This window comes from Lycorma delicatula, chromosome 4 (assembly GCF_047948215.1).
Source record: "Lycorma delicatula isolate Av1 chromosome 4, ASM4794821v1, whole genome shotgun sequence".
Classification (NCBI taxonomy): Eukaryota; Metazoa; Arthropoda; class Insecta; order Hemiptera; family Fulgoridae; genus Lycorma; species Lycorma delicatula.
The window spans coordinates 44,283,325-44,310,732 of NC_134458.1; the positions used below are offsets into that span (position 1 = coordinate 44,283,325).

The window sequence follows — 27,408 nt, forward strand, 5'->3', positions numbered from 1 at the left end:
GCTCAGTTTTAATTGAAAAATGTTTTCCGATGATAACAGAATCAAAATTTGATAAATAATGTAAAGGTAGTTATGGATCGTTACACATATTTTAAAGCGTGACCGTCAGCTTGACATGGAATGCAAAAAAAATAATAAAGCGAAAAAATATTTTATAAGTTCAATATAAAGATATATTTATTGGTGACTACAAAGGAGAAAGAGTCATTCCCGCCCCCCTCCCACCGCCGGAACTGATGTAACCTACAAGGAAATAGATGAAATTTATAGAATGGTTCCAAAAAAGATAAAAAAAAGGCGAATTGATGAATTAAGTTGTATGAAGACAAATCTGGCAGCTTGCCAAAAACAAAGGAAAGACTTCTACTGCAGAATAAAATAACTGACTTTACAAAATGTATAAACTGATACAAAAAAAAAAAATTGAAAAGCAAAGCATTACTAAATTTAATAACAATTTTTATTCTTTAGTTATTAAGTGTTTACTTTAATTTATTCTTTGAACATGTTTAATTTTTTTTTTGTTATAATCAACTTTTTGTATTTTTTATTGTTAAAAAAATCACGTAACACATTGTCTTCCTTCTACACTAATGTAAAATTAGTTTTACTGGGAATTTATGTTTTCTAAAAGATTAAAAATTAGGTCACATTACCAATATTTGTGGTTTCTTGTTATGTTTATGAATTCCGTAATTCATTATTTTTCCCATTTCGTCACCCTTATACCAAACTCCGACCGACTAACATAAGTTAAGAATATCGATTTTACCTTAAACAAACCTGAAAATACAAAGCTAAATATACATTCATACACAAAGTATACTAACAAACGGGATGCGGTACCAAAGATTCTATTTTATTTTTTGGGCCGAGGTACCTCAAAACATTGAAAAATGCATAATAAAAATGATAATTCAGGTGATTTCTAATTCGATATTACCAGTTTTTATTTGTATTATATACTGTAGTGCATATATATATATATATATATATATATAAGAAAAATAATTCTGATTTGAAAAAAAATTATCTAATTTTTTTTTTATTTAGAACGAAGAAAACCCTGAAGGTTAGGTTCATGACAAAGGTTTCTACTTATAAAATTATCTAAATTCATCTTTGATTAATTGTACATAAGTTAAAAATGTATACTTTAACTATGAATTATGTTTTATTTATAAAAAGTTCATTCAGACAACAAACATATAAACGTTTATAAAAATGATTACTTTTTGAAGTGAGGGGGAAGGTTGTATTTCTTATAATGTGTAAAAGGAAAGGGCTGAAACTGTTAAAATGTAAAAAAAAACAAGTATATAGAAACTGAGAATTATAGTTAAGTCCAATTAATGTAACCGAGATGGATTAAAATAAGGGTGTAATATTTATTGCTATGTGAAAGGGGTCTATAATAATTGTTTGACGGGTTTAAGTGCTAAAGAAAGGAATGTTGTAAAAATGTCTTGTAATCATTTATGCCTACGTTAAACAGGAAGTAATGACGCATGATGCGTATTATCTAACATCTTGTATTTTTTTTAATAGATAATTGTAAATCGAAACTAAAAACTCGGTTATATTAATCATACTTTTCTTTTTTATTTAATTAAATAAAAATAATAATAAACAGCCCATTTAATATATAATAAAATTACGCATGGAAAAAACCAGCAAACAACTGATATTATTTATATGCAATGTAAGAATTATCATTACTTAACATTTGCCTTATTTTTCATACGATAATATGTAATTGACCCATTTTACATTATACTAACTTAAAGAAAAAGTAATAATGATTTGTACAACAATTAAAATTAACACACTAATTATACTCTTAAAAATAATAATATTTATCGTTTTGTTTTAAAAATAACTCAAAATAGCCATATAACATAAGTGAATAAATAAATAAATACACAATGCGCGCGCACACACACACACACGCATTTTTCAATATACCTAACGTTTTTATAAAAAGATTCCAAAGCCGAGCTCATTATCTTGAATCGTATCTGTTAGTATATCCAAATATCACTTGAGAAGAACCAACCAATTTTAACGAAAAATTTTCAGAATTAATTTATGTTAAATCTGAAATTTAATTCTCATCTCATAAATAAAACATGAACTAGGGATCCTTTCTTCATGATGATTTTGACTTTTTTTTACTTTTATCTGTCAGAATGCAGAAGATAAAATTTTAAATAACCTTTGAAGAACCCTTTTACAATTTTTAACTAGGACTGAAAATTCCTTCTGAAGGACATTTCGTAATAATATACTCAATCATCCTAGCAAAGAAAATCAGTGTCACCACAGCCCACAATAATATTTTGGAAATTGATTTTTTTTCCAATTTATACCTAAATTATTAATTGTAGCTGAATTAATATAACAGCAAACAATCATAAAAATAAATTAATTTATATTTTGATTCAACGATTTACCCACCGAGGAGGATGTGTTTCAGTCAGAAATTTTAAGCAATAAAAATGTAATATAGAATATTAAACAATAATTATAAGGTGTATTATTGAAATTTAAACCTTAGTTTATCCCTCTCATATCAGTTTTTTTTTGTTTTTTTTTTTTTTAATTTAATCACTGTGAATGCATTTAAAATACAAAATTCGGAGAAAAAGGATATTAAATAAAAATTATTACGACTTTTTTAGATCGAGTTAAAGAGTTAAAGATAACAACCGATTGGAACTTAAAAGAAAACGACGTAATTCTGCTAATTTAAAAATATTTTGTAAAATAAGAAATCAGTAAAATACGGAAACCTAGTATAATTTGAGAAATTTAAAATTATATCGAATAATAAACACGACAGATTTTTCTATTCAAATATTAATAAAAAATTACCACCTTTATTTTTTATTCAACTGAAAAAAAGGCAGCTGTGATTTTATATTTTTATACACCCTATCGTTTGAAAAATTGTGAAATGTGTAAAGGTGTATCTCATATCGGTAGTATTGAAATACGTAATTGAAACATTGACGATTAAAAAAAATAAAATTGATTAATATGTTATTCAATGTTGTATCTATATTTTACAAATACACTTATTACAACATACAAAACAGAAAATTTCTTCGGGAATAGGGGAATTGATATATCTCAATAACTATCAAAAAAGAGCAAAATTAGAATAACGTTATTGACAGAAGTCATCAGTATCATCGATATAACTCGTTGATATCTCGTCAACAGAATGTAACACTATTTCTGAAGTAGAATTTTATTAGGCTGCAGTGTTAATAGAGAAAAAAAGCTGAAAAAAAATTTAATACAACTGATAATTACTTTAAGTTGAGTAGACTGACTTTCTTTGAAAATTCTATAATTTTCTCAACAGCTACGGTGATAAGATATTTTTTGTTTATTATTTCTATTAGTGTTTGTTGTTTTAATCGGTTATGGTGTTAGAAGTACTTTTATAAATCTGTTTGTAGTTGTATCAGAGACAGATTATTTTTTTGTTTAGCCTTTTATTTTGATTGATTCTATAGCATTTTATTTTTATGCCGCTTTGTTCATTGTTAATAACTGTAAACGAGGTAAAACAAATAATTTAATTGCTTTGAAGAGGAAACCACTTTTATTGTTATTGTAATCTTAATATAAATTTTCTTAACAATTGTTTTTGTTATTTATTTATTTTTTTTTTTAATATGGGTTTTCTAAGAGGTGTAATACTGTAAAAAGAACCCGGTATAAATTTTAATAACAAAATTTTTAAAAAATTATACGATAGAAGAATCAAAGAACTTACAAACTAATGATACCTTGTTTTCAATTCTCTTTAAAATTAGCGTTACTTGAAATATAAATTTGGTTTATAAATCAAGATTTATTGGATAAAATAGCGTATAAATATGCTCGGAGCTTAAATTTAAATTCTGTAAATTTTAAAAATGATTATATTTAAAATACGAATTACGAGTATAAATCATATTTTATCAAAAATAAATTGAGAAAAGAACTGAGTCACTTTGCGATATATTTTTGTACAACATTATTATTACTATTTATTAATAAAAAAACAAACTTTATATAAATAACTTCGTTATTACTTTTCTGAATTAAAGATTACCCCTTATAACGGGTATAAACGAATAGCATAATGTTAATTATTAATAATATTACTTAGCCACTCCGTTAGTTTCGTACACGTACTAGTCTAAAAACATTCTCTAATTCAAGACAATATTATTTGCCTAATCGCAAATCAGAAAACACTAAACAAATATATCTTTTTGTTAATGAATTTATTTTTTCGACAATCACGACCAAATTTTCCTATTTGTGTTTCCTGTAACTAATATCTGGACTTTTTATAAAATATGTTAATTTTATAGTTAATTAAGAATTATTATTCGTATGACTTAGAACATTCGCTGTTAAAATTTTGGGAGTACAACTAAAACAAAATATAATACATAAAATAAAATTAATAAAACTAAAATTTATTAACTACATTATAGTTTGTAAAACCAAATATAACCACACTAGAATATGACTAGAACGTTTTGGCGGCGATTAGTTCACACGATTGAACTGGTACAGTCATTCACAAAAATGTGTTACTACATTGTTGTGTGAAAACAAGAGTTAATTAGCGTTGTATTCCATAGTACTTTTAACGAAAAGATAGTTAGACCTCTGACGTCAGTATGATTGGTATTTTCAGAAGTTACTTTAGTAACTGGCTCCGTTAGATATTCTACGATTGACGAAAGTAAACGATCAACATCTGAGTAAAGTTGACGACGTTCTAGTTTTGTTGTATCAGTATTGTACTTTGAAAATGTTTTGTTGTAGTAAGTTGAGCTTATTGTTTGTAATACCACAGTCTCGAAAGAAGAGACAGTTTCTACACTTAATGCAATAAAACTGATCAACTACAATGTATGTGAATCGTACAATTATTCCAATTTTTTAAACTGATATCTTACTAGTCTCCCAAAATAAAGTTAGAATTTTACGGTTAGATTTAGCTATCTAATATGGAGTGATTTTATTAACTGCTCATTGGAAAAAACGATTGTAAATTCTTCTTTAAATTCAATTAATTTGAAAAATGAAAACGATAAAATGTACTTCCATCAAGTAAGTAGCCTTACTCGAAGTGACCGAATTTCACTGTGGTATTTCTTCACACACTCCACATTTTGTTTAAATACTTCTTCATAGTACATGTAAGATATAATAAATATTAAAAAAACAGAAAAGGATTAATGTATAATTAGGTCTTGCCTATTGTTGTTGATGTAAATAAATAAATATTTTGCTAATATTTTGTGTCTGTAACCCGTCCAACGATTATAGAAAATTTTATAAAATAAAAATAAACTTAAAAATTAGCTGTACAAAGTTGATTAAATGAATATTTTAAAATTATTCACTAAATTTCGACTTTTACAAACCGGTCTCAAATTAAAATTAAAACCATTATTAACTACTCATATTTATATTAATCCTTAATTACGGGGCTACTATAAAAAGTTATGCTTTAGAAGAATTGAAAAATTCCAATTTTTCTTGAATTTACCCCCAAAATGAATGAAGGAATAAAATATTTTTAAAAATTAGAATAACATAAAGTTAATATTATTACGCTATAATAATCCACTACTAAAAAGATGATGATAAAAATAATCTTCAAAATGTTTGTGTAAAAATTAATTCAGCTTTAGTTATGTGAAAAAAAAATACAGTATATTCAATAGAGATGCTTCCTCTATAGAATAAATTAAAAATCACTGAAATAGGTCGATTTCTTCTTTTTTTAAGCGCCTTCTCCTTAGCAAAGGTTGGCGGTCCACGCAACCAGCTCCGAACGTGATGCTGCAGCATGGAAAGCTTCCTCCGACGTGCAGTTGTACCAGCTTCGAATATCCTTCAGCCACGAATTTTTCCGCCTCCCAACATATCTTTTACCTTGTATCTTCCCTTCAATTATGATTTGTAACAACTGGTACCTCTTGCTTCTCATAATGTGCCCTAAATATTGAGTCTTTCTTTTCTTTATAGTGAGCAGCAGTTCTTTTTGCTTCCTCATCCGATTAAGAACATCGTCATTTAAAATTTTGAGCACCCAAGATATACGCAAGAGACGGCGATACAGATACACACACTTTGATCGTGGGTCCAGCTTTCGCATCCATAAAGAAAATGGAGAAGTCGTAACAACGAATCATTCGCATTCTCAGTAACAGACTAAGATCTGATCTTAAAAAAAGTTGTTTAATGCCAATAAATTGCCTCCTAGCCTGTTCTATTCTAGATTTTATATATCTCTTGCAATCACACTGCTAATCCAGCACAGCCCCCAATTATTTTAAGGAGGTACTTGCTCAATGTTATTGCCTTTTATTGATAGGGTTGCTTGGATATTCCTCTTAATTTTAGAAGCATTGACAAACAGACCAAGCTCCTCACCACCCTGAACTAAATTGTCTATCATGAGTTGAAGCACAGGTTGTTCAACTCCTATAACAGCAGTGCCATCCGCGTGCCTGATGCTGTCGATAACCTATCTATTTATCATGATCCCACTGCTTTCCTCCGTCAAAACTTCCCCAAAAATTGTTCAGAATAAATGTTGAACAAAACAGGTGATAATACACAACCCTGAAGAACACCCTTCCTGATTGTAGTCGCTTCCGATGTTCCATGGTCAATTTTGACATCTCCGGTCTGATTCCAGTACAACGAGCCGATAACACGTAAGTTGTTTCGGGTCCATTAGGTCCATACAGTAAGGAATAAAGCTAAAACATACATTTCATGACATTGAGTACATTGAGTGACTCACGAAAAATTTCAGTAAATGATCTTGAAGTGAAAATAAAGAATGATTCTTGTTTCAGTTTAAAATTATAATATAGTATTTCTCTGCCAAGTTTCGGTCTGTTTTATATTTAATAGTTTAGTTAAATTACTTAAACATTTCTTCGTGTTTAGTTGACATTACTTATATAAATTTTCTGAGAATTAAATTCTTTACAAAATTTTTTTTTGTTATTGGAAATTTAACGAAATTACTGCAAGTTGAACTAAAGAATTGTGTTCGGCGACCCCAATTTTTGTGTTTTAGAAAATTTTCCCAAAAATTACAGGAGATACAGTTACATGACCTATTTTATTTAAATTTTTAGGTCAAAAACTATATTAAATCATTAAATTTACCCCTTAATTTAGGTTCCAAGAATTTCAGTATGCCGTCATTTTACCCTTGGAGCAGAAATCAAGGCGAAATTTTTCACAACACAACTCGATAATGAACATTTCCGAAGCAGTATTTATATAATCTTTTTCTTTATTTTCACTTGTAGAACACGTTCTGAAATTCTTTCCGTTCTTTGAGTGACATCCTGAAAAAAAATTAATTAAAACAAATAATTATTTAACAGCGTGTCAAAATTAAAACATATTTTACAATTAAAAAAGTTGACAACAAAGTTATAATACCTGGCATTAATTATTTATTCTTATTCATTGGACAAAAAAATTAACTAAGATCTCTTTATTTTGGTGGGGGCAATTTATGATGAAGTTTTATTGTAAAAGTATCATTATATGTTTAAATAAACCAAAAGAGTTTAAAAGCTCAAAAAATCGGTTTATTTTTATTCTTTTCTCCTTCCCTGCACCAAAAATCAGCTTCCAAGGAATTATTTTTGATTTTTTCTTTCCTATGTTAAATGGAAGACTAAAAAAAAATTTCACTAAAAAATGTACAACCAATAAAAAGTTACCCAAGATCAATTTTTCGGTGCTGGAGTCTGAGTTCCTTTAATAACATTAAAAGTTTAAATAAATCAAAAACATTTTGAAAAATTCGAAAAACGATATTTTTAAACTTTGATCAGCTCCCTTCCCAATAATGTCACCAAAGTATTTTTTTGGATCACTTGCAATACACTACTATGCCTAGGATGATAATAAATAATTCGGTCAAAAAATGCAATAAATAAATAACTTTTTAAATTTTTTTGGAAGGTTGGAATTTTGAGGTAAATCTTTCTTAAAAATGGCAAAAAGCATGCACGCATGAACTGACTAATATAAAGTGGTGTTATGTTGGAAATATTTTGAGAAAATTAACTTCCAAAACTTCCTCCACCCCCGAGAGCTATTGACCCAACATTTTACCAACAAATTGCTCTATATATACGAGTCTCTGTTCAAAATCTCATCAAAATCGGTTTATCCATTCAAAAGGCATTAAACTTAAAACACGCTAATACACGCACGTACTTACGTATGAACATTACCTTCCTTCCACGTTTTCCTGTTTTTTTGGGGTTCCTTGGTGATGAAACGTTGGGAAATGAAGAAAAACCCTCATATCCCCTTTTTTGACTGATTACTATACTTTCCTTCTTGCAGGAAAGTAATAAATGAGAAACAAAGCACCTTAAACCAATATATATATATATACAGATTGATTTTATATAACAGATTCCGATAATACGGAGGAGGTTTAGTCTATGCAATTGTAGAAATAATGCGGTTTCATAACTTGTGAACTGAATGAATGATTTCATCATGGTTTTCTGTAAACAATAGACAATGGTTTAGAGTAAATGCTCACTGTGCAGGCGCTTCAGGAGGCCCATCCATTAAACTGATTAAAAAAGATTAAAATAAACTGTTATAAAGACAGATAAAAGCAGGTGTATCTAGTTCATTATTTAACCTCCATAAATAATTATTCCGTCATATTTTGATCAGACACAGCTTTGGTGAAATTATTTACATGTAATCGCTCTAGATCCCGAATTGTTTACAGTAAAATATAAAATAAAATTGTCAGAGACTGTATTTTTGTGAGAAATACGTAATGAAAAGAAACGGCTGAATTACGTTTTTCATATTAAATAAAATGATGTTTCTTTGATCACTAAAGGCAAAACACTAAAGGAGACGTGAATATGAAAATCATTACTCTGAGTCTCCAGAGGGTGCTGCAGTAACGACAAATATACAAGGGATCGATGTTTTGGCGAGAAAATATTTTATCTTCAATGATATCTCCGTCGTATTCAAAATATTTTTTTCGTTATTCCTTTTTTTTATTTCGTGTTGTATTTTGTTAATTCTATTAAAAAAAAATTCATAACTTATAAGAAAGAATTATCTAGGGTGTTTGTCCAGTCGAAACGTAATGTTAGTTTAAGCAAATTAAATTTCCAAAAGAAGGTTAATAGATTAATTGTAAATCGAAATAAAGTTTAATTTCAGTACATAGTAATTAAATTATGCCTGAAAACACACATAAAAATCTACATATAAGTCTGAATCAATTTGATTCAAATATGGAAGTCAATAATAAATACAGTACAAAAAATTTCCAAATGAGATAGGCGAGAAATAAATTTAATCGACACGATATTATAACCGATCACCATTGAAGTTTATAGTAATAGCGTCATGTTAATGTATATTAATATCCAATAACCCGCCAAATTTATTCTTTCACGCCAAAAATTATTTACTTAATCGTTTAGATTATAAGCATTTGCTTTTGGGTAACTTTCTACAAGTCTATACAGTTTTACCTTTACTACACAAGCCGCTCCTGGAAAAATAGGAAAAACATAAAAAATCCAAAAAGCATGTAAATAGAAACGTATTCCAACTAATTTGTATATAAAATCAAAATATGGAAACCCTTAAACAACTTTTTAACAGTTAGAAAAATGAAATTTAGGAGACGTTAATTCTTCTTTTTCTTTTTTTGTTAAACGTCCAGGATCACCGTTAGGTATTGCTTCAGAGGATGAGATGAATGATTTTAGCGTGTGTGAAAATGCTATACCTGACCGGGATTCGAACCTTCAACCTCCGGGTGAAAGGCCGAGACGCTACCATTCGCGCCACGGAGGCCGGCAAATTTAGGAGACCTGCGTAGAGGCAACTCAAAAATTTGAAATAGAAAATTTAAGGTTAAGATACAAAATTTTTAAAGATTTTGAAAACAAATCTTGGTGTAAAACCTTCGAGTTACGATAACCCTTAAAAAAATGGCGGCCATTTAGTATTTTCCAAGGCAAGTTTAAAATATGATTTACAATTTAACTGTTTTAGTGTTTTACTGTTGAACAGCAGTTATATATATATGTATTTATATATGTCATTTTTATAAATGTAAAAATTCAAACAATCATCTTTCACGAAAAGCGAGTGAAAATTTCCGTTAGAAAACTAAAAATAAAAAATATCTGTAACTTTTCATCTAATGTAATTTGTTTTTTCTTATAATTTCATTAGGTTTTATTAAAGAGAAAAGAATTTTTATTTGGGAAACATTTTCTTTTTTTTACAAAAATAATAACTCCTGTTATAATTATAAAAATAAATTATTTGAGAGCAAGTGTTTTCAGGGGTACACTAGTAAATTATACAGAACCGGAATAACATAAAATTTATTTTGTATTATAGCAGACCGCAAGAATATGGTCCACAGCAACAGGCAACTAGCTACATGACAATGTTATGAAAAATTCACATTCATTTCGATGATTACAGTGATAAGAAGCAAACTTTTTTCACGTCAAATGTTAATATTTTTTCGTGAAATAAATTTTTAGTGGCTTATTTTGTGATAATATAATTCATTAAGAAATATAAAACCATTGAATATTTAACATTAAAATAAACGTAGGCCAGAGTTTAAGTTAAAACAAGTTTTACGTAAAAGGACAAATCTTTATTTCTCTCTACAAGCAGTACCGTGACGGGGTTCCGGGACCGGTCCACCCCTGCTTGTTTTAGGTGCCATCATGAAAGATACCTATTCTGCAATGGTAAATGCAGATGTCAGATGAAAGAAGATTTTGGATAAAATCCCGAAAGAAGTTTTTTTTTTTTGTTTTAAGAAGAACAAATGAGATAAGGTTAAATGAAATATTCCGATCGCTAAGGGGAAATAGACCATCTCAAAATAAAGCTATTATTCATTTCTCCTGAAACCACAAGACCTTTTTGTCCAAATATGTATTAATTTAATATGTGTATAATATGTATATTTAAATATGTATATAATTTTTATTTGTGGAACCACTTTAAAAAAAAAATCGAGCGTTTAATTTAATTCATTTGACAGAAACTCGGATAACCAGGGTTGTATTTATACAAAATCTATTTAAAATAATAATAAATTTACTTAAAAAATTATTAACCGGTTGATAAGCTTCATTATAAATTACAAACAACATGGATCAAATAACAAAATTTAGTTACAATTAAAGAAAAAAAATTAAGGGTTAAAAATCTCAATTTATTAGTTGAATAATTCTTTTAAATCGTACAATTTTCTTGTTTTTTCTGGTGTTTCTTCATTGAACTAATTCCTAACCTTCTTGAGTTTTTTCTATGTGTAAAATAAGAACATTATTATACATATTCTTGCTATTAACTGTTAGATTTGAATAAAAAATTAATGGAAGAATACCCCAACAAGTCATTGGTGTTGATAGCACTGGTGTTAATAAAAAGACGCGATTTTTTATCTCTTCAAATTATTGTTTATTTAATGTTCTAATTGATATATACTGCTTACATTATTTGATATCAATGAGATCAGTGAAATTTTTAAATCTGGTATTGTATTTTTTTGTAATAATGGGCTAATTTACAGTAAAGGAGGTTGAGTATTCGTATTGGACATTACAGTAATTTACAATAGAAAAACGTTTTGCTTGAATGAATTACAGTATACTACGTACTAGTTAGGAGATTAGGCTTATTACCAATTTATCATAGAATTATTTCTATCTAATAATCTTGTTCAATACATCATTGAAATGGTAATCGCACAAAAATTAAATAAAATAACGATTACAATAAATTAAAATAAGTGTATTGATAAATTAATGACAAATTATTGTTTAATTACGTTATTTAATCGTATTTAATTAAGCCTTCTGTATTTTCATTACTTTCTCGATAACAAAGTGGGTAATGAAAATTATAAATAAACTTTAGAATATTTCGCGATCAATTAATTATTTAATTGGATTAGTGTTTTCATAACGTGATAGAGTTGTATTGTTAGAGAGGATTCCTTTTTAATTTTAGAAGCTTCTTAACTTCCTTGACGCTATAATCCCTCTCGTGGTGAAATTCTAGTACTTCATTATTATATCTTCTAATGGGATATATATTACAATCGATAAATAAAGGGATTATTTTTTATTTTTCGATCGGAAATTTTAATTCGATGCCAAACCATCATTTATTATTTTCGATACCAAACAATGATCGATACAGTAGATCGGAAAGAGAGTAAATCAACAAAAAAAAGGGGGATAGTTTAGGTGAACAGTGCATATACCAAGAGTTTCGCAAGTCACAAAGGATGGATATAAAAAGCTTAACAGAGTCGAAGAATTGTTAGAAAAAATTTGTAAATTTAACTGAGAAAGGAAACATAAAAAATATTCTGTCATAAATTCAAGGACTGGTAGATGAAAATAAAGTATTAGACGATAAGATAAAACAATTGCAAGAATATTAATATAAAAGTTAAATTAATATATTATAAAAGTTAAATTAAGAGATTTTGAGTACACAGTGGACACAATAACGTGATCTTAAAGAACCCTAATTATAATGGAAACGACAGAAAAAGTATTAAAAACGTTTTACATAAAGTTTCTACAAGCAAGTTCTGATGTATACATATTAAACTTCGTTAAAGAAGAATTAATCAGTCGGTTATAATACATAGTCGTATTCTTCATAATCAGAAAATTCTGCAAATGTTGAATACTCGTAAACTAATGGGGATTAATAATATAATGTATAAGCATTTTACATTTAAAATTAGAGTAAAGCGAACAAAACTGTTTGCTATCAGGAGAGAACAGATGAAGATCGATACGATGAAGAAGATCCATTACCGTGAATCGTTTAGTGGTTGATGGTCATGCTTTCCTTATTTCTGACGGATTGGAGTTGCAGTATAGCAGAGAAATGGTGTTACCTTATTATCACTAATCTATCGTCGAACTCTCTCGGACACGGTGAAAAATGCGTTAATACCAGATATTATGCAGTGAGGGGGTGAGGAATTCTGCCACGTTTATGAGTTCAACTGGTGACGGTGAAATTAATACCTTACATAGAACTAATACTAAAGATTTTAGCTTATAAGGTTGGTAATTTAACTGTTAAAAAGTATCATCAGATTTCTGGAAATTTGTAGATAAGTATGATTTAGTGTTCCTTTTCGAGACGTATATGGTAAAAACGCGTATAAATTTATGGAAGGCATTTTTCAAGATTTTTGTTACACTGGGCAGCCCGTGATCAGAATAGTTTTGTATGGTAGAACTAAGGAATGAGCGTAGTTTGAGATTACATGTCGGAAATTAAAAGTATAGTCAAAACTTAAATAAAAGATGGATGTAATATTATATAGTTTGTACTTCTACGTAAAGAAATTATGCTAATACCGATATATTTTTGTAGGAATATGTATGAAGAGGAAGAAAGATCTTTTTAAAGATGATGATGATCATAATAATAATAATAATGCCCTGAGGTAGGTAATCCCCACGTCCGGAACACAACATCTACATTCCACGTCCAGGGCGGCAACAGCTGTACTTAGGTACAATACATATAGCTGGCTAACGGGGCTCCGAGTAAATTCCTCGGATATATTACTTTTTCTACCTGTTTCCATCTTCAGATCACCAGACAGATTGGATTTTTCGGCCACCTGCAGGATATGAACAATTAAACGATTAGGAAGTGGACACATATCATATTTAGAGCTGGCGATGTGGCGGCCAGGGTCAATGTTATTGCAGGTGTAACGCAGACCCTTCCGTTGTCCACATGCCCCCCTGCGATGACAAGCATGTAGCAATGGTACCCATGTATGTCGGTGCATGGAAGCTCTGAAAGCTTCCGTGAGTAGGAGCCTGGAGTCAGTGCAGAGATTGCGCATCCGCTCTCTGCCAGGACATATGCCGGTCCCACCGGAGTACCAGATCGGACCTCCAAGGTTAGTAGCCGTGAAGTGGGGGTGTACCCCGGCAGCTAGCCTTGCTACAGAAGGGATAATTTCAAATGAATACACTTGAACAACCAATCGTGGCAGAGGGTGCACGTAAACACCCTCGTTTAGAAATTTCGATTCGCCACAAGCGAAGAGGAAAAAAGTAAGGAGTCTGATAAGATTATAAAAGATGCTGATAAAATCAGTAGAGATTTAAGAAGAGCTTTGTTTGGAAATAATGTTCCCAAACCAAGATTTTTGGTCATTACGAAAAAGAATGGTAACTTCCAAAAGGTTAATCCATTCTTAATCGCTAGAGAGATTGCTAATTGTGCTGGTGGTCCTGTCAAGGAAATCCGGAAGACTTTTAATGGATTGCATGTCGAAACTATCAACGACAAGCAAATCCAGAAAGTCCAGGCGTTGAAGAAGATCGGTGAATTTGCGGTTTCTGTCCAACCGCATAGCACACTTAGAAGAGTTGTTGTTTGCCGTGATCTTCTAAACTGTACAGAAGAAGAAATAGTACAGGAAATGTCTAGTCAGGGAGTGACACATTGTCACAGACTCTCTATGAGAAGAAATGGTGAGATTCTTCCTTCGGCCTAGCATGTTTTGGCATTCAATAGGCTTAATCTTCCTGAATAGGTACGAGTTGGCATCCATCGGCTTGATGTACGGGCATTCATTCCGCAGCCGATGAGATGTTTTAAGTGTCAACGTTTCGGACACACTGCAGCTAGATGTGAAGCGCAGGAAATATGCATATGTGGAGTGAAAACGCATGAGGGTGATCCATATAAAGACCCTCCAATCTGCATTAACTGTAAAGGGCACCACAACTGTCGTTCAAGGAAGTGCCCTATATATAAATTGGAAACGGCTATTCAAGAAGTTAAAACGCTTCAAAAAGTTAGTTACCCTGAAGCAAAGAAAACTGTCAACTCACGAACACCTCGAACATCGACTACATATGCAGAAGCAGCGGCTGCTCCTTCCACATCTAAAATTAATGTGGAGCAGTTGCTTAATACGATGGCACCGAGTCTTGCGACAATGATAGAAAGAATCATTGATTCAAAGATTGAGTCGACTCATCGGACAGAACAAAGTATACATGAGAAGGCTCATTCCCGAACTGACGTCGGTGACTTAAGACACGTACCAGCGCAGCTTAAAAAACCGACAAAACATGCGATTATAACGCCACCAATTGACGCAATGAGTAAAAATCTTGATCTATCCGGAAAAGGAAAAAAGATCACTCCTTCTTCTAATCAGAAAGCTAAGGAAAGTGTGCCAAAAGTACAGGAAAAGTCTGGGTCTACCGAAATGGAGGTGCAAGTCATTATTGAGAAAGCACCAGACACAGACAACAATAAAACTGTATGCATAGAGCCTCTAAAAGCTCAGAGAGCAGTCGCGGCGAGAGCAGCTATATCAGCTGGCCCAAGAACAGCCTTAGAGATTGAATCCAATTCATCAGCCACCGAAAATGCATAGCTTGCTAGTTTAGATTCCATAGCAACGATGCTAACAGCACCAACGAAGTTTTCATCACCTGATGTAAGCCGGCGAACGTCATTGGCATCAGAAAGAGAAAAAGATGCCATGTCCGAGGCCTCAGACACACTGTCATCGGAAGTTGAGGCCGTTCGCAGAATGGAAAAACGACGCAAGAAAGGATGGCCGATAGGAAAGCCTGGGCGGTAAACTTTTTGGATTCGAAAGTTATCAGAATGTGAATTGTGAACTTTTTTTTTTTTAATTTTTTTTGAAATGACCAAAGTAGTCGATGCCCCTAAAAACCTCAAAAAAAAAAAATTATAATAGAACTAATATACGCAGAATATAATATGAATTCGGTAATCCTTTTCAAATTAGGAACGATGATAAATATTTTCGGAATAGGAAATGTGAATTTTCAGAAACTTTGAATGACCCAGCAGAGTGTCTGATTAACTGTATGTATGGATGTAGATTATACTAAATTAAGAATTCCCCGTGATGCTGAGAGTTTAAGCAAAATTAGTTTGATTTTCTGTGCGTAACAAAGAAAAGGAAAGAGTATTAAAGTAATCAACAGATATCGGGTGAGAAATTCGATTTTAATTAAACAATATTTCTTTGATACTAATAAATTTCTATTCAGAAATAAGCGTTTAAAATATATTTCCGAAAAATTCATACGGAAAATTTAAAATGATTCTAGGGATTGGTAAAAAATTTTAAATCTTGTACATTAAAATGTTCTAAGAATATTAAACTTAATAAGTAGGCTACTTGTTTCACGGAATTACTTACTTTTTCAAAATTCTACAGTTTGATTCAATATGCGGTTCTTTTTTAAGATGATAGGCGTTTGGACAAACCCACCGGCTTGGTCTAGTGGTGAACCCATCTTCCCAAATCACTTGATTTGGAAGTCGAGAGTTCCAGCGTTCAAGTCCTAGTAAAGTCAGTCACTTTTACACGGATTTGAATACTAGATCGTGGATACCGGTATTCTTTGTTGGTTGGGTTTCAATTAACCACACATCTCAGGAATGATCGAACTGAGACTGTGCAAGACTATACTTCATTTACACTCATACATATCATCCTCATTCATCCTCTGAAGTATTATCTGAGAGCTAATTACCGGAGGCTAAACAGGAAAAAGAAAGAAAGGCTTTTGGACAGTGCCGTAACTAAAAAATTATCACTGAAAACAAATAAAATAATAAGATACATGATTTGTATCGGATACCCTCAGATTTATGTAGTCTACGGATGAATTTATGGAATTGCAGTATGGTAAATTTATTTATTACTATTCTATCTATAGGAGATGTCCCGAATTTTAAAAAAAATCCGTAGTGTTTCTCCTTTAAAAAAAGACGACTTTTACAGCGCTCAAAATTATAGAAGGACATTGTTTCTGGACGCCCGTCAAAACTTTTACGGATATTCTGCTGCAGAAGTTTGAGGATTGTCTAGGAACGGATTAATATAGAATTGGATTAATATAGACTGGATTTTACAAAGAATTTTCAGCTATAGATAATTTATTTAATTCTGAAATTGGAATTTTCTTATCGATTTGAACACCACTTTTGATATGCCAACAGGCAGAGCTGTTTTAAAATCCACAAAAACATCCATTTGTCTTATAAAACTCTAAATTCATTATTGATATTATGAAGAGACAAAATTATATTATTGATGCAAAAAAGAATTAATAAAATTATTTTAAATGTCAAGTAGGGTGAAGGAAAGTTGATTACTATCTCCTGCATCATTTATGAGTATAAATAACATATATATGGTTGAGGGTATTCTAAGGATCGGGGATTTAAATATTAGGCTATTTTTATGTGCAGAAGCTACAAAAGCTTATGTGGTAATATCATCAAGCAAAAAAAAAAAAATTAAGTGGTGCTTTTCGAATTTATATGTAGATATGGTCGATAAGCTAGTAAATTATTGTTGGGTTTTTTGTTTTTTATAGAAAGCAACGTGGGAAGTTTACAATAAATAATATATAGAAAAAATTTCAGATGTTCCTGTTTGGTTAAACTGAAGGTATTTGAGTCATATGAAACATTAATCTAGTTTGGTGTTCGAGTCTGGAGACAGAGATAATTAGGACTTTGAAAACTTTTAATAGGTTTACAATGAAAATAATGTTTAAATTTCCCATGTGTATGCCTATTTATATTTAGCATTTGGAGTAAAATATTGAACTAATGGATGTGAAATCGTCGGATAAAGTCAATACTGATAGTATTTAATACGTTGGATAAGAAGTTCCGAATAAACTAGTTAAGATAGTTCGTCAAAAAAATTGGCTGCTTTTGTAAATTATGAGATGTGAATGAAAGATTTGGATTTGAAATTAATTATATCATAGAGGGACGGAAGTTTGGTAGTATCATTTCGAAGCTATGTTAGAAATTTGATGTTACATTTCAACCGGTATTAGAGGAGGAAACAAAACACACACTAATGAAAAGATGAGATCATCTGCATCAATTATAGTGTAAGCGGAATCTAAACCTAGGGGATAGAAACAAAGTAGATTTTATGTATTTGATTTTTAGAACGAGTGCCGAAACTTTACCTATTATCTGTGTTCCGTACCGAGATGTAATTGCTAGAACTCGCATCTTGATGAGAATTGGGCTTTTTTTAAGTAAGTGTACTGTATTGAAAGAGATCAGGATCGAACGGAACGCAAGGATAACAGGAGATATACAACCCCCTATTAATCGCAAAACCTGGGCAACAGTCCCTGGCTGCTCGGACTTTCTTATTATCCGGCGGGTATTAGTGTATTTTATGTCAATTATATATTGGTTTTGTTTATGGACGGAATTGTGGATTACTTCCGATCCTTATAAAAAGTTTGAATATTGTTATTTGGGCTGACTGTGGGAAACTAGCAATGTATTTGCGTCTTTCTCCCTGCGTGACTTTCCTTTAGTCCGTCCACTGAAGGCTTGTAGATTCTAGTGCCTTTCAGCGTAGCAAAAATGCTCCTGATAGGACCTTAGTTAGTGTGTCATAACTCACCTATTAGTGAGCTATAATGCGTAGGTTATTAAATTGAAAAAAGGATTTTAAAAAAAATGGTGAATTATAGTCGCTTATCTCAGAGAGGCATTTACATATAAGAAAAAAACGCGTAGATGAATTAAATTTTTTAGAAGTATACATGTTGGCTGCATGCTGAACATCTTCCAGTGAAGGACGTTAACGTAAATGGGGGATACTTAACTTATTAGTGTTAGCTAGTATAGTGTGACCTAAATTTACTACATAGCTAAGAATATGGTGTCAGTTTTTGTTACATTAATATACGACAGTGCATGTTTTTTATTTTTTAATATCAAGTATCTCTTTCTGTTACATCAATATAGTAAAAGAGACAATTACCTAAGTAAAAATTTTATTTTATACAATAAAATCAAATATTCGTGCTTTCGTTTTTTATTATTTTAGTTTGTGTTACATGTTTACCTGAAAATTTGTTTTTATTAAAGACGTTACCGAAAGTTTTTAAATTGTGGCTGTTCATTTGCTCCTGTTTATTTTTGTAAGCTTATTACTTTGTTTATTAAAGTGTGTGATATTTACATTATAATATTTATTAATTTGCAATAGTAAGTAGTTACCATCACCCGTTGATATTTATTTTTATGTAGTTTTTTTTTATGAATCAATATTTTTTTTTATTATCACCGTTTTAAAGTGTGTTTCTTTAAAATTAAGAAAAAAAAAGTTAATTTATTTTATAATAGTACAATTAACAATGAATTTTGTTTGAAGTTCTTTAATGCTTCGTGTTTTGTTGAATGATGTAAAAGATTAATATTGTTATTATGTAACTTTGTAGTAAATACTACTTTTGTTTTGCAAATAAATGTTTATTTATATGCGATAATTAATTTCTAATCTATTGTAGAAATCGAAATGTAATTTTGTATTAAATTCGTTTTTATAACTTAAATTAAACAGGAAACTACACCACAATCAAGAATAATGTTATCTCTTATCCATAAATTATGATTAATTCTTTTAAATTAATTCGAGCAGTTTTTATGAATGTAAGTTTTTTAATTAACGGTTGAGGTTCAACTTTTAATTTATGTTTGCAGTAACTCATTATTAATGTTAGCTTCGTGTTAAATACATCAATTAGTGTTCGCCAATCTGGCAGACGACCGAAGTACAGTCATACTTTTTCATTTACCTTTTTGCTAAAATCTTTAGATTTAAGGATCATTTTAAACGTTATGTTAAATGTTGTTTGTAATATTTTTTCTTTTTTTTAAGTAAACACATATGATTAAATCCAACAGTTTTATTTACGTAAATTATTCGATATTATTTGATTAACATTTAAATATACGTTCAACATTGCAAGGTCTATGTAAAATTATCGAAAATAAATTATAATAAATTTTATTTAGAATAGTATCCTTTCCTGCATTTTACATACTGTTGGTTGTGACAGATTATTGTTTTTATTAACAGTTATAAGTTTAATCAAAATTTTCGAAACCATCTTCAAAAATAAAATTTATTCTAGGTTAGTAATAAAAATTTGAGACTACGACTACGAAATTGATATAGTATAGAAAAAGGTTCAGTTGAATACGGATATAAAATTTTAATGAAATAAGTCCTAAGGTTCAGCTATTAGGTGTGTAAAATTCAACGAATACATAACCGGGCTTTTTTAATTTAAAATATAATTGTTTGGATTCAGATAAATTTCAAAACCTTCCTATATATACTGTTTATCGATCGAAATACAAGAATAACATTTTAAGTAGATCGAAATATCTTACATAATATACATTTAAAAAAAAAGATTAAATAAAACAACATAGTTTGAGTTAAGTTGACAAAATTACGTGGGCCGAATAATTTAAATCGTTAAAGTCCGATCGGATATTTGACGTTCGGATAATTAAATTCAACCGTATTATATTCGTGTTTACGTATGTGTGATTCAAATTTATTCTGGGCCGAAGTGTCAATGGCATTTAGTTCCATAATTGCGCGATAGAGTTTTTTTAGCACAGTAATGCGGAAGTAGAATAATTTCTACTGTAGAACCTCTGTCGCGATTCGGGAAGGGTAAACAGCGCTACTACATGTTAGTATTGTTCACAATCGAATCCATTATATTTTAAGTTTAGGTTTTATAGACTAAAATTATTATCGATCGAAAACGATAGGTAAAAATAAAAAGGTGATACGATATATTACGCTTGTTTATAGAGTCGGGGCGCTCGTTCGTAGGTAGGATCAATGTACGGGACTAACAATAAGGGGGAACGGCGGCTGGCGTTGAGAAGTAACACAGGCGAGGCGAGGCTCACAGCCCGACCGCGTGCCATGGCTACGTGTATGTAGGCTGGGAGATCAGTGACCGGCCTTCGACGTCACAACGCCACTTCCCCCACCTTCCGACCGAAGAACGATGAACGCAAGCAGGCGAGGCAAGCAGCGGGTATTTTTAATCTCGTATACAGAGTACCACGCCGCACAGCGCTACCGAACGGTTCAGTACTCGTTCTCGACCCCCCTTCTTCCTTATGAATTATCACATTACACTGAATGTATGTGTACGTATTGATTACATTACGATACCTAAAACTGATACATTACATCCAGTAATAGAAAATAATTAAAGTTAATTGATCCGCGTTATGGAACGTCATAAATTAATTTATTATACTTGTATTTACCTCACCACAGCTGTTATTTAATATAGGCGACTGCAGTTTTCATTGCAACAACATCCTCGAAACGAAATAATGAAAAAAATTTATGTAAACCCTAAACTGATCTCTTTGGTAGGCGAAACGTTTTGCGAGCATCTATGCAAAATTCCACAGTTTCCTTAAAGATCACACAATAGTACAGCTACATATTAAGGTTTAAACATATTTTCTGAAAAACATTATTTCGGTTAAATATAATTGCTACTGACAAACGTTTATATCTGTAAATTGGAATTGATTTTTGTCCTTAAAAATTCTCAATAATCTTGTAAAAAATTGAAATTTTTGTTTATGAATTGTTCAAAAATTATTTTCTTTTAGGCGGATACAAAATCGAAGTTAATTGATCCGTTATGTAGCTGCTATCTGCGTGGATATCAAGCATGACCGATTGCACATGTTATTATCACCTAAGGTTCATTATGTATCATGAATCGACAATTTATAAACTTTGTAAAAATAAACTTCAACCTTTTCAAGCGGAAAGAATTTTTTGAGATTTCCGAAAAAACATACCCGAAAAATACTTAAAAGATAAAAAATTAAACAGATTATAATTTGAAGTAATTTTTTGTAGAAAACACTATTTCGTTTTAAACAAATTTTTATGATTAACCGCTGAGGATATATATGTTAATTAAAATTTCAAGAAAACAAAAATTATAGAAAATATAAGTTAAGCAAATTTTATTATATATTATTCTGATTTGATCACGCGATAAATTACAAACGACTGGATCAGGATATCCTCCAGATAATAAATGAAAACTGGTATACGGATAATTCATTTTGTTTATAAATAAATAATAGTAAAAATAATAATTACTGAAAATTCAATACAGCATGTAATATGCCGGAGAAACTTTAAAAATTTTTAGAATTTATTGTTGTAATACCTAGAGATTTTCCAAAATTAAATTTACAAAATATAATTATACGTAGTATTTACTGCATTTTTAAAAATTATTTCCTGGTTTGAAAGAAGAGTTGTTTTGATTTTTCATCCTAAAAGAGGGTTAAATATTATCTTATACGACTTCTTTTTATCTTAAGAGTCTTTATGTAGATTAAGAAAAATATTCAACAAAAAGAAATTCTATATTTACAAAAATAACTAAAAAAAATTACTTTAACGTATATGATAAGAAAAATAATAATGAGAGCAATAACAATAAAAAGAAAGTTGGGATAAAACATTATGTTAAAACAAAGAATAAAATATGTAATAAAAACATTGTTTGATAGTGCATTAAAATAGCACTTCAGATAAGTTTATTATTTTGTTAAAAAAAATTATCATTATTTTTTTCAAACAAACATCTCTTTTTAATTTATTGACAATCAATATTTTTAATCACGTATTGAAAGGCGGTAATAATAATTAATTCCATAAGAACTGTTTTAAGATTAAGCCATTCATAAACATATTCTAAAAATTACGTTCACCGGTATAATTTTAATTAATTGAAACAAAGACAATATGAGAAGTATAAACAAAGAATTAATGTACTAAACATTACAATATTAAAATATGCTAGCAGTAATGTTGCTGAACGTTTCCGGAATTTACAACCAATTTAAAATTAACCGTCTTTTCAAAGTAAAAATCAAATGTTTCCCCTTTTTTATCATGTTTACTTATAAAAAAATAATAGATAAACCTTCTATTTAATATTAATATAATCATATAAAATATTTTATATAATATTTTTGGCTACTTGAACAATATATTTCTTTCATAAAATATTTAAAAAATTTTGTCTAAACTATTATGATAAAAGTAAAAACTATTCAAGTTGCAAACGTCTCGTATTTCAAATGTATTAGTTGAAACAGTAAAGAATTATAACAAATTATTAAATTAAAATTTTTACGTATTCTTATAAATTTTTTGATTGACTTAATTTCAGATATATTTGTTTTTTGACAACAAAAAAAAAATCACTCACCAGTAAATTTTTCGTAAAATACAGTCAATTTTAAAATATAATATTAATATTTATCTTCAAATCTGGTTCGTATTTATATGTATATAAATACATATAAAGAACCGACTCATACAGAGTCGGTTTTTTTTTTGTCCATTAACATTGACATAATTTAAGTAAATAAATGTATATGAATTATAAAAATATACGCGTAAAAGAATGCGACTGAAATTGAAGTACACGTTATATAAAATAACTATGTTAACTTATATATTTTATGATTATTTATGATTTTTTTACTTCCGGATTTAGTAAGTTTTCATAATATTAGACACTAATATCTTGAATATGTTGAAAGATCTTTAAAAAATGCAAAATAATCCTTTTAATAATGTTTTTTTGTTCAGAATAGCCAATTTTGGTCTGTTAAGTTTTCACCTCTGTGTTAATTTTTAATTGTAATAAAATAACGAATTTATGATTTGTTATATAGTATTTTGCTTTGTTTTATTTCAAGCATTTCCATGTGACCAAAAAATATGTAATCTGTATATGAGATTACTTTTCTTACTTTATTTACTCACTTTAAAATTATTATTTATTGGAATTTAATTTAATAATGTTCACTTAAAATAAATTTTTTTGTCTATATCATAATGCTTGACAAATGTTTTCATTAGTAAAAAAGAAAAATAATTCATCATTTACTGTTCCTACATCCGCGCAAGCTTTCCTTTTTTTATTTTTTACTTCATCTAAACGTTGACTACTGACGTACTAAACGTTCATCTACTGACTTCACAAAACGAAAATTAATTAATAAATAACTGAGGTAACATTGTTTATAGTATTATAGTATTAAATGCCGAATATCAAATACTGATTATTTTTATGATATGACGAAATAATACTGAAATTTTCTATTTCTGACGATGAAAATTATAATTAATTTATTCCAAAAGTAATTTTTTATATTTTTAGTACTAAATATCGCGGTGGATTACTTATGAGACGATAAAGAATTCAAAACTCGGAATCTTGAAATTCGAATTTGCTTTAGTAACAGTACAGTATAACGAGACAGTAACATCAACCGCTAACCTTTTTACATGCATCGGGAATTAAAAACAATAACACTGAGTCCAGGTGTTGCATCAAGTGTTTTAAATAGAAATGAGCACTGTTTAACGGGCTTGTTCCATAGATCTATTGAGAAGTAAAACTCAAGAAATAATTCCTGTGATAAAATACTTTTCTGTTTTGATTACCGATCAGTAATATAACACCAACGTCTTATAAGTCTCAGTTTTACAGTGGGAGCTAGGTATCAGGAAGGTATCAAAATACCTTCCCACTGTTTTTGCTAAAGGAGCAGAAAATCGCTTTCTACAGAATGAATCTAAAATTATAAGATTCTTATCCTTTGTTCTTATAGTTTAATTATTATATTACAGTAATTCCAACAAACTTTTACAATATTATCAAATTAAGTAAAAGTAACTTTTTACCTAAAAAAAACATTAGTATTCACAAAATCTAAAAATGAGTTCTTCCTTTCGACCAGTTTACCACAATTTTTCATGAAATTCTCTGTACATTATAACTTTATCAAAATTTCGGTCTAATTTGAAGATAAGATGAATAGAACTCGGCAGGAACTTGCTGATTTACGGTAGAATATAATGGATACGTATGCAGTTTTTCTTTTAAACATAACACGATTCCAACGGTGCGGTCAGTATAGGCAAGGAAACAAAAGACAGTACATAACACAAAATATATGAAAGTTTCTTGCATATTATAAAAATTTCGATAATCTTATAGCATAACATGATGTTAAATTTGAGGTAAATCTCACAAAAATCGTTCGTACGAAAATTCTTACCTGATATAGACAGCAAATTAAAAAAAAACTCTCAAGCGCTGTAAAAGACAAACCATGGAGACCCGACCAGATTCATTATCGTTATGATTAATTATGAGCTCATTAGTTAAGGGTTCTGCTTACCTCGAATAGAATTGTTGGCATGAGCGTGAACGTGTGCGTGCGTGGGTGAAGTCGGGGGCGGTGGAGGGGTGGTACTGGAGACATCGTCCCCTCTCATTGATACCACCGTCGTGCACCCGCTACCACCAGCGGTTGCGGCGTTCCACCGTCCCCCTCCACCAGTGTCTCCCAGCAACTCTTCCAGCGCGTCCATGTCAGCCGCCCACTGGGCATACTGAACTCCTATCTGGTTTCACAGCTCTTTTTTTGTGTTCAATTTTTTAAACGATTAAATTCGATAAACGTTTCGCACACTTATGTGCCCGTAACAGTAAATTATATGTATTTACATACGGTACACATAATCACTATTCGTTAACCAAAGTTCCAAAGGTCACTCACTGGACTACTCAGTCAATATTATTTCTCGATCACCTCGTCGAAATATTCTTTCACGTCACAATTTATTTTACACTTATTTATTTACGGTGAAAAAATGATAAAACATTTTCGATTGCCTAAATAAAAACAGTTTGTGCAGATACTAAATTGTCGAACGTTAAAAAAAATAGATTAGAGATACACATAAGTAATAAATTTTAATGCATGCATTTGTATAGTGTGGTCGTATTATGCAAGCTTGTAGCCAGAAATTTATTTCTGGAGGATATAATATCACAAATTGGGTTTTAAAGAATAGATATTTTAGATATAGATATTTTTTCTTGTTTTTTCTTTAGAAAGAGATTAATTATCAACTAAATTAAATTATGAACTATTCAGTAAAACAACTGTGATAATCTAATTTTTATTACGGTTAGTTCTTTGATGTGCATAATTTTAACGAATAAGTATTAAAAATAATTCAAGCTATTAAGTGTACAAATTCGATATTATTATTATGTGGGCTTTTCTAAGTGGAATAATCGCATATATTTTGATTAACTACTTAAAAATTAGGAGGAATCCAAACTCCCTGGATAACCTTTCTGACTGCTTGCTTGTAGTTTGAAATTGTTTCCATGTGTTCGTAATACGGATAGATTGTATTAAATATTAATTATCAAACCGGGGTCAGGTTACCGATAATAACATGAACCTACTTAATGATAGACAAATGTGAATGTGTGTTTGTGTGTGCATATGTTTGTCTGTGTGTGTGTGTGTGTGTGTGTGCGCGCGCGCGCATGCATGTGCGCACTTGTGTGAGTGTATAGTTAGACGGTTCAATATTTCTTGGTCCATACTTTTTTTTTAAGTAAGTGGCATCCTTTTTAGGCAATATCAGTTTAAAAAAATTAATTTTTAAAAATCCTGTCGATTCAAACCGAACGAAACTGAAATAGAGTACTAGAGAGTAGTTTTATAATCAGATCAATGATTCGTAAATATAACCAGCCAATCCCGAATTTAAAAGAAATCATTTTTTCAAGATAGGGATGACCACTAACTACCAACATCCACATTATTAAACTTTTTAAATGAATTTCTAAAAAAAAAAAAATGAAAAAAAAAACAATTCGTATAGTTTTTATAAAATGTTAATATGTTTTTTATTATTATTGTTATTAATAATATATATTAACTGGACATACTTTTAGCAGCTGCAAGTAATTTTAACATTATTGAGGATACATTATCGGTTGCCATCTTCGAAATATTTGTTGGAGCAACTTCGTGTTGATGCAATGTCAAATTCTTTCGGTAACATATCATTTGTATTAATTTTTAAAAAATCGTTCAAAACTGTGGTTAGTTCACGACTGGATACATACACTCACTCACGGTCACACGCGAGCACGCACACAAACACTCACATCGGAATCTGTGCAGAAAAAACAATGGATGTTCGAAACTATTTCTGTTTTTTTTTTTCTTTAAATCGATAATTTTCAACTACGTTCTTTTTTGTTGACTTTAAAATTATAACACCCCTTTTACTCATGAAATACGAATATATTTAGAGTCGTACCTAAACAATTAAACTCGGAAATAGAATTTCTTTTTATAATTGTGTTGTATTTACTTATTTTTTCATAATAACAGTTCAGTGTAAACAAAACTGTACATTATTTACCAGAAACTTCAAAATAAACGAGTTTTAATAAGATAATAAAAATATTTATTTTATTCTTTATTAAACTTAATGTATTATTCTTACAGAATATAAGCTCGTTTTTTCGT

The 27,408-nt window shown here is 29.9% G+C and overlaps 1 protein-coding gene across 1 annotated transcript in view; it reads right to left on the minus strand.

The window, feature by feature from the left end:
* The window catches only part of Hr3 (nuclear hormone receptor 3 ROR-beta), a 136,259-nt gene extending 110,821 nt beyond the window's left edge, over positions 1-25,438 (minus strand). Inside the window, exon 1 of the mRNA XM_075361678.1 lies at positions 25,246-25,438. Within this exon, the coding sequence (XP_075217793.1) occupies positions 25,246-25,438 (193 nt within the window). The remainder of the gene's footprint in view (positions 1-25,245) is intronic.
* Positions 25,439-27,408: the final 1,970 nt, after the last annotated feature.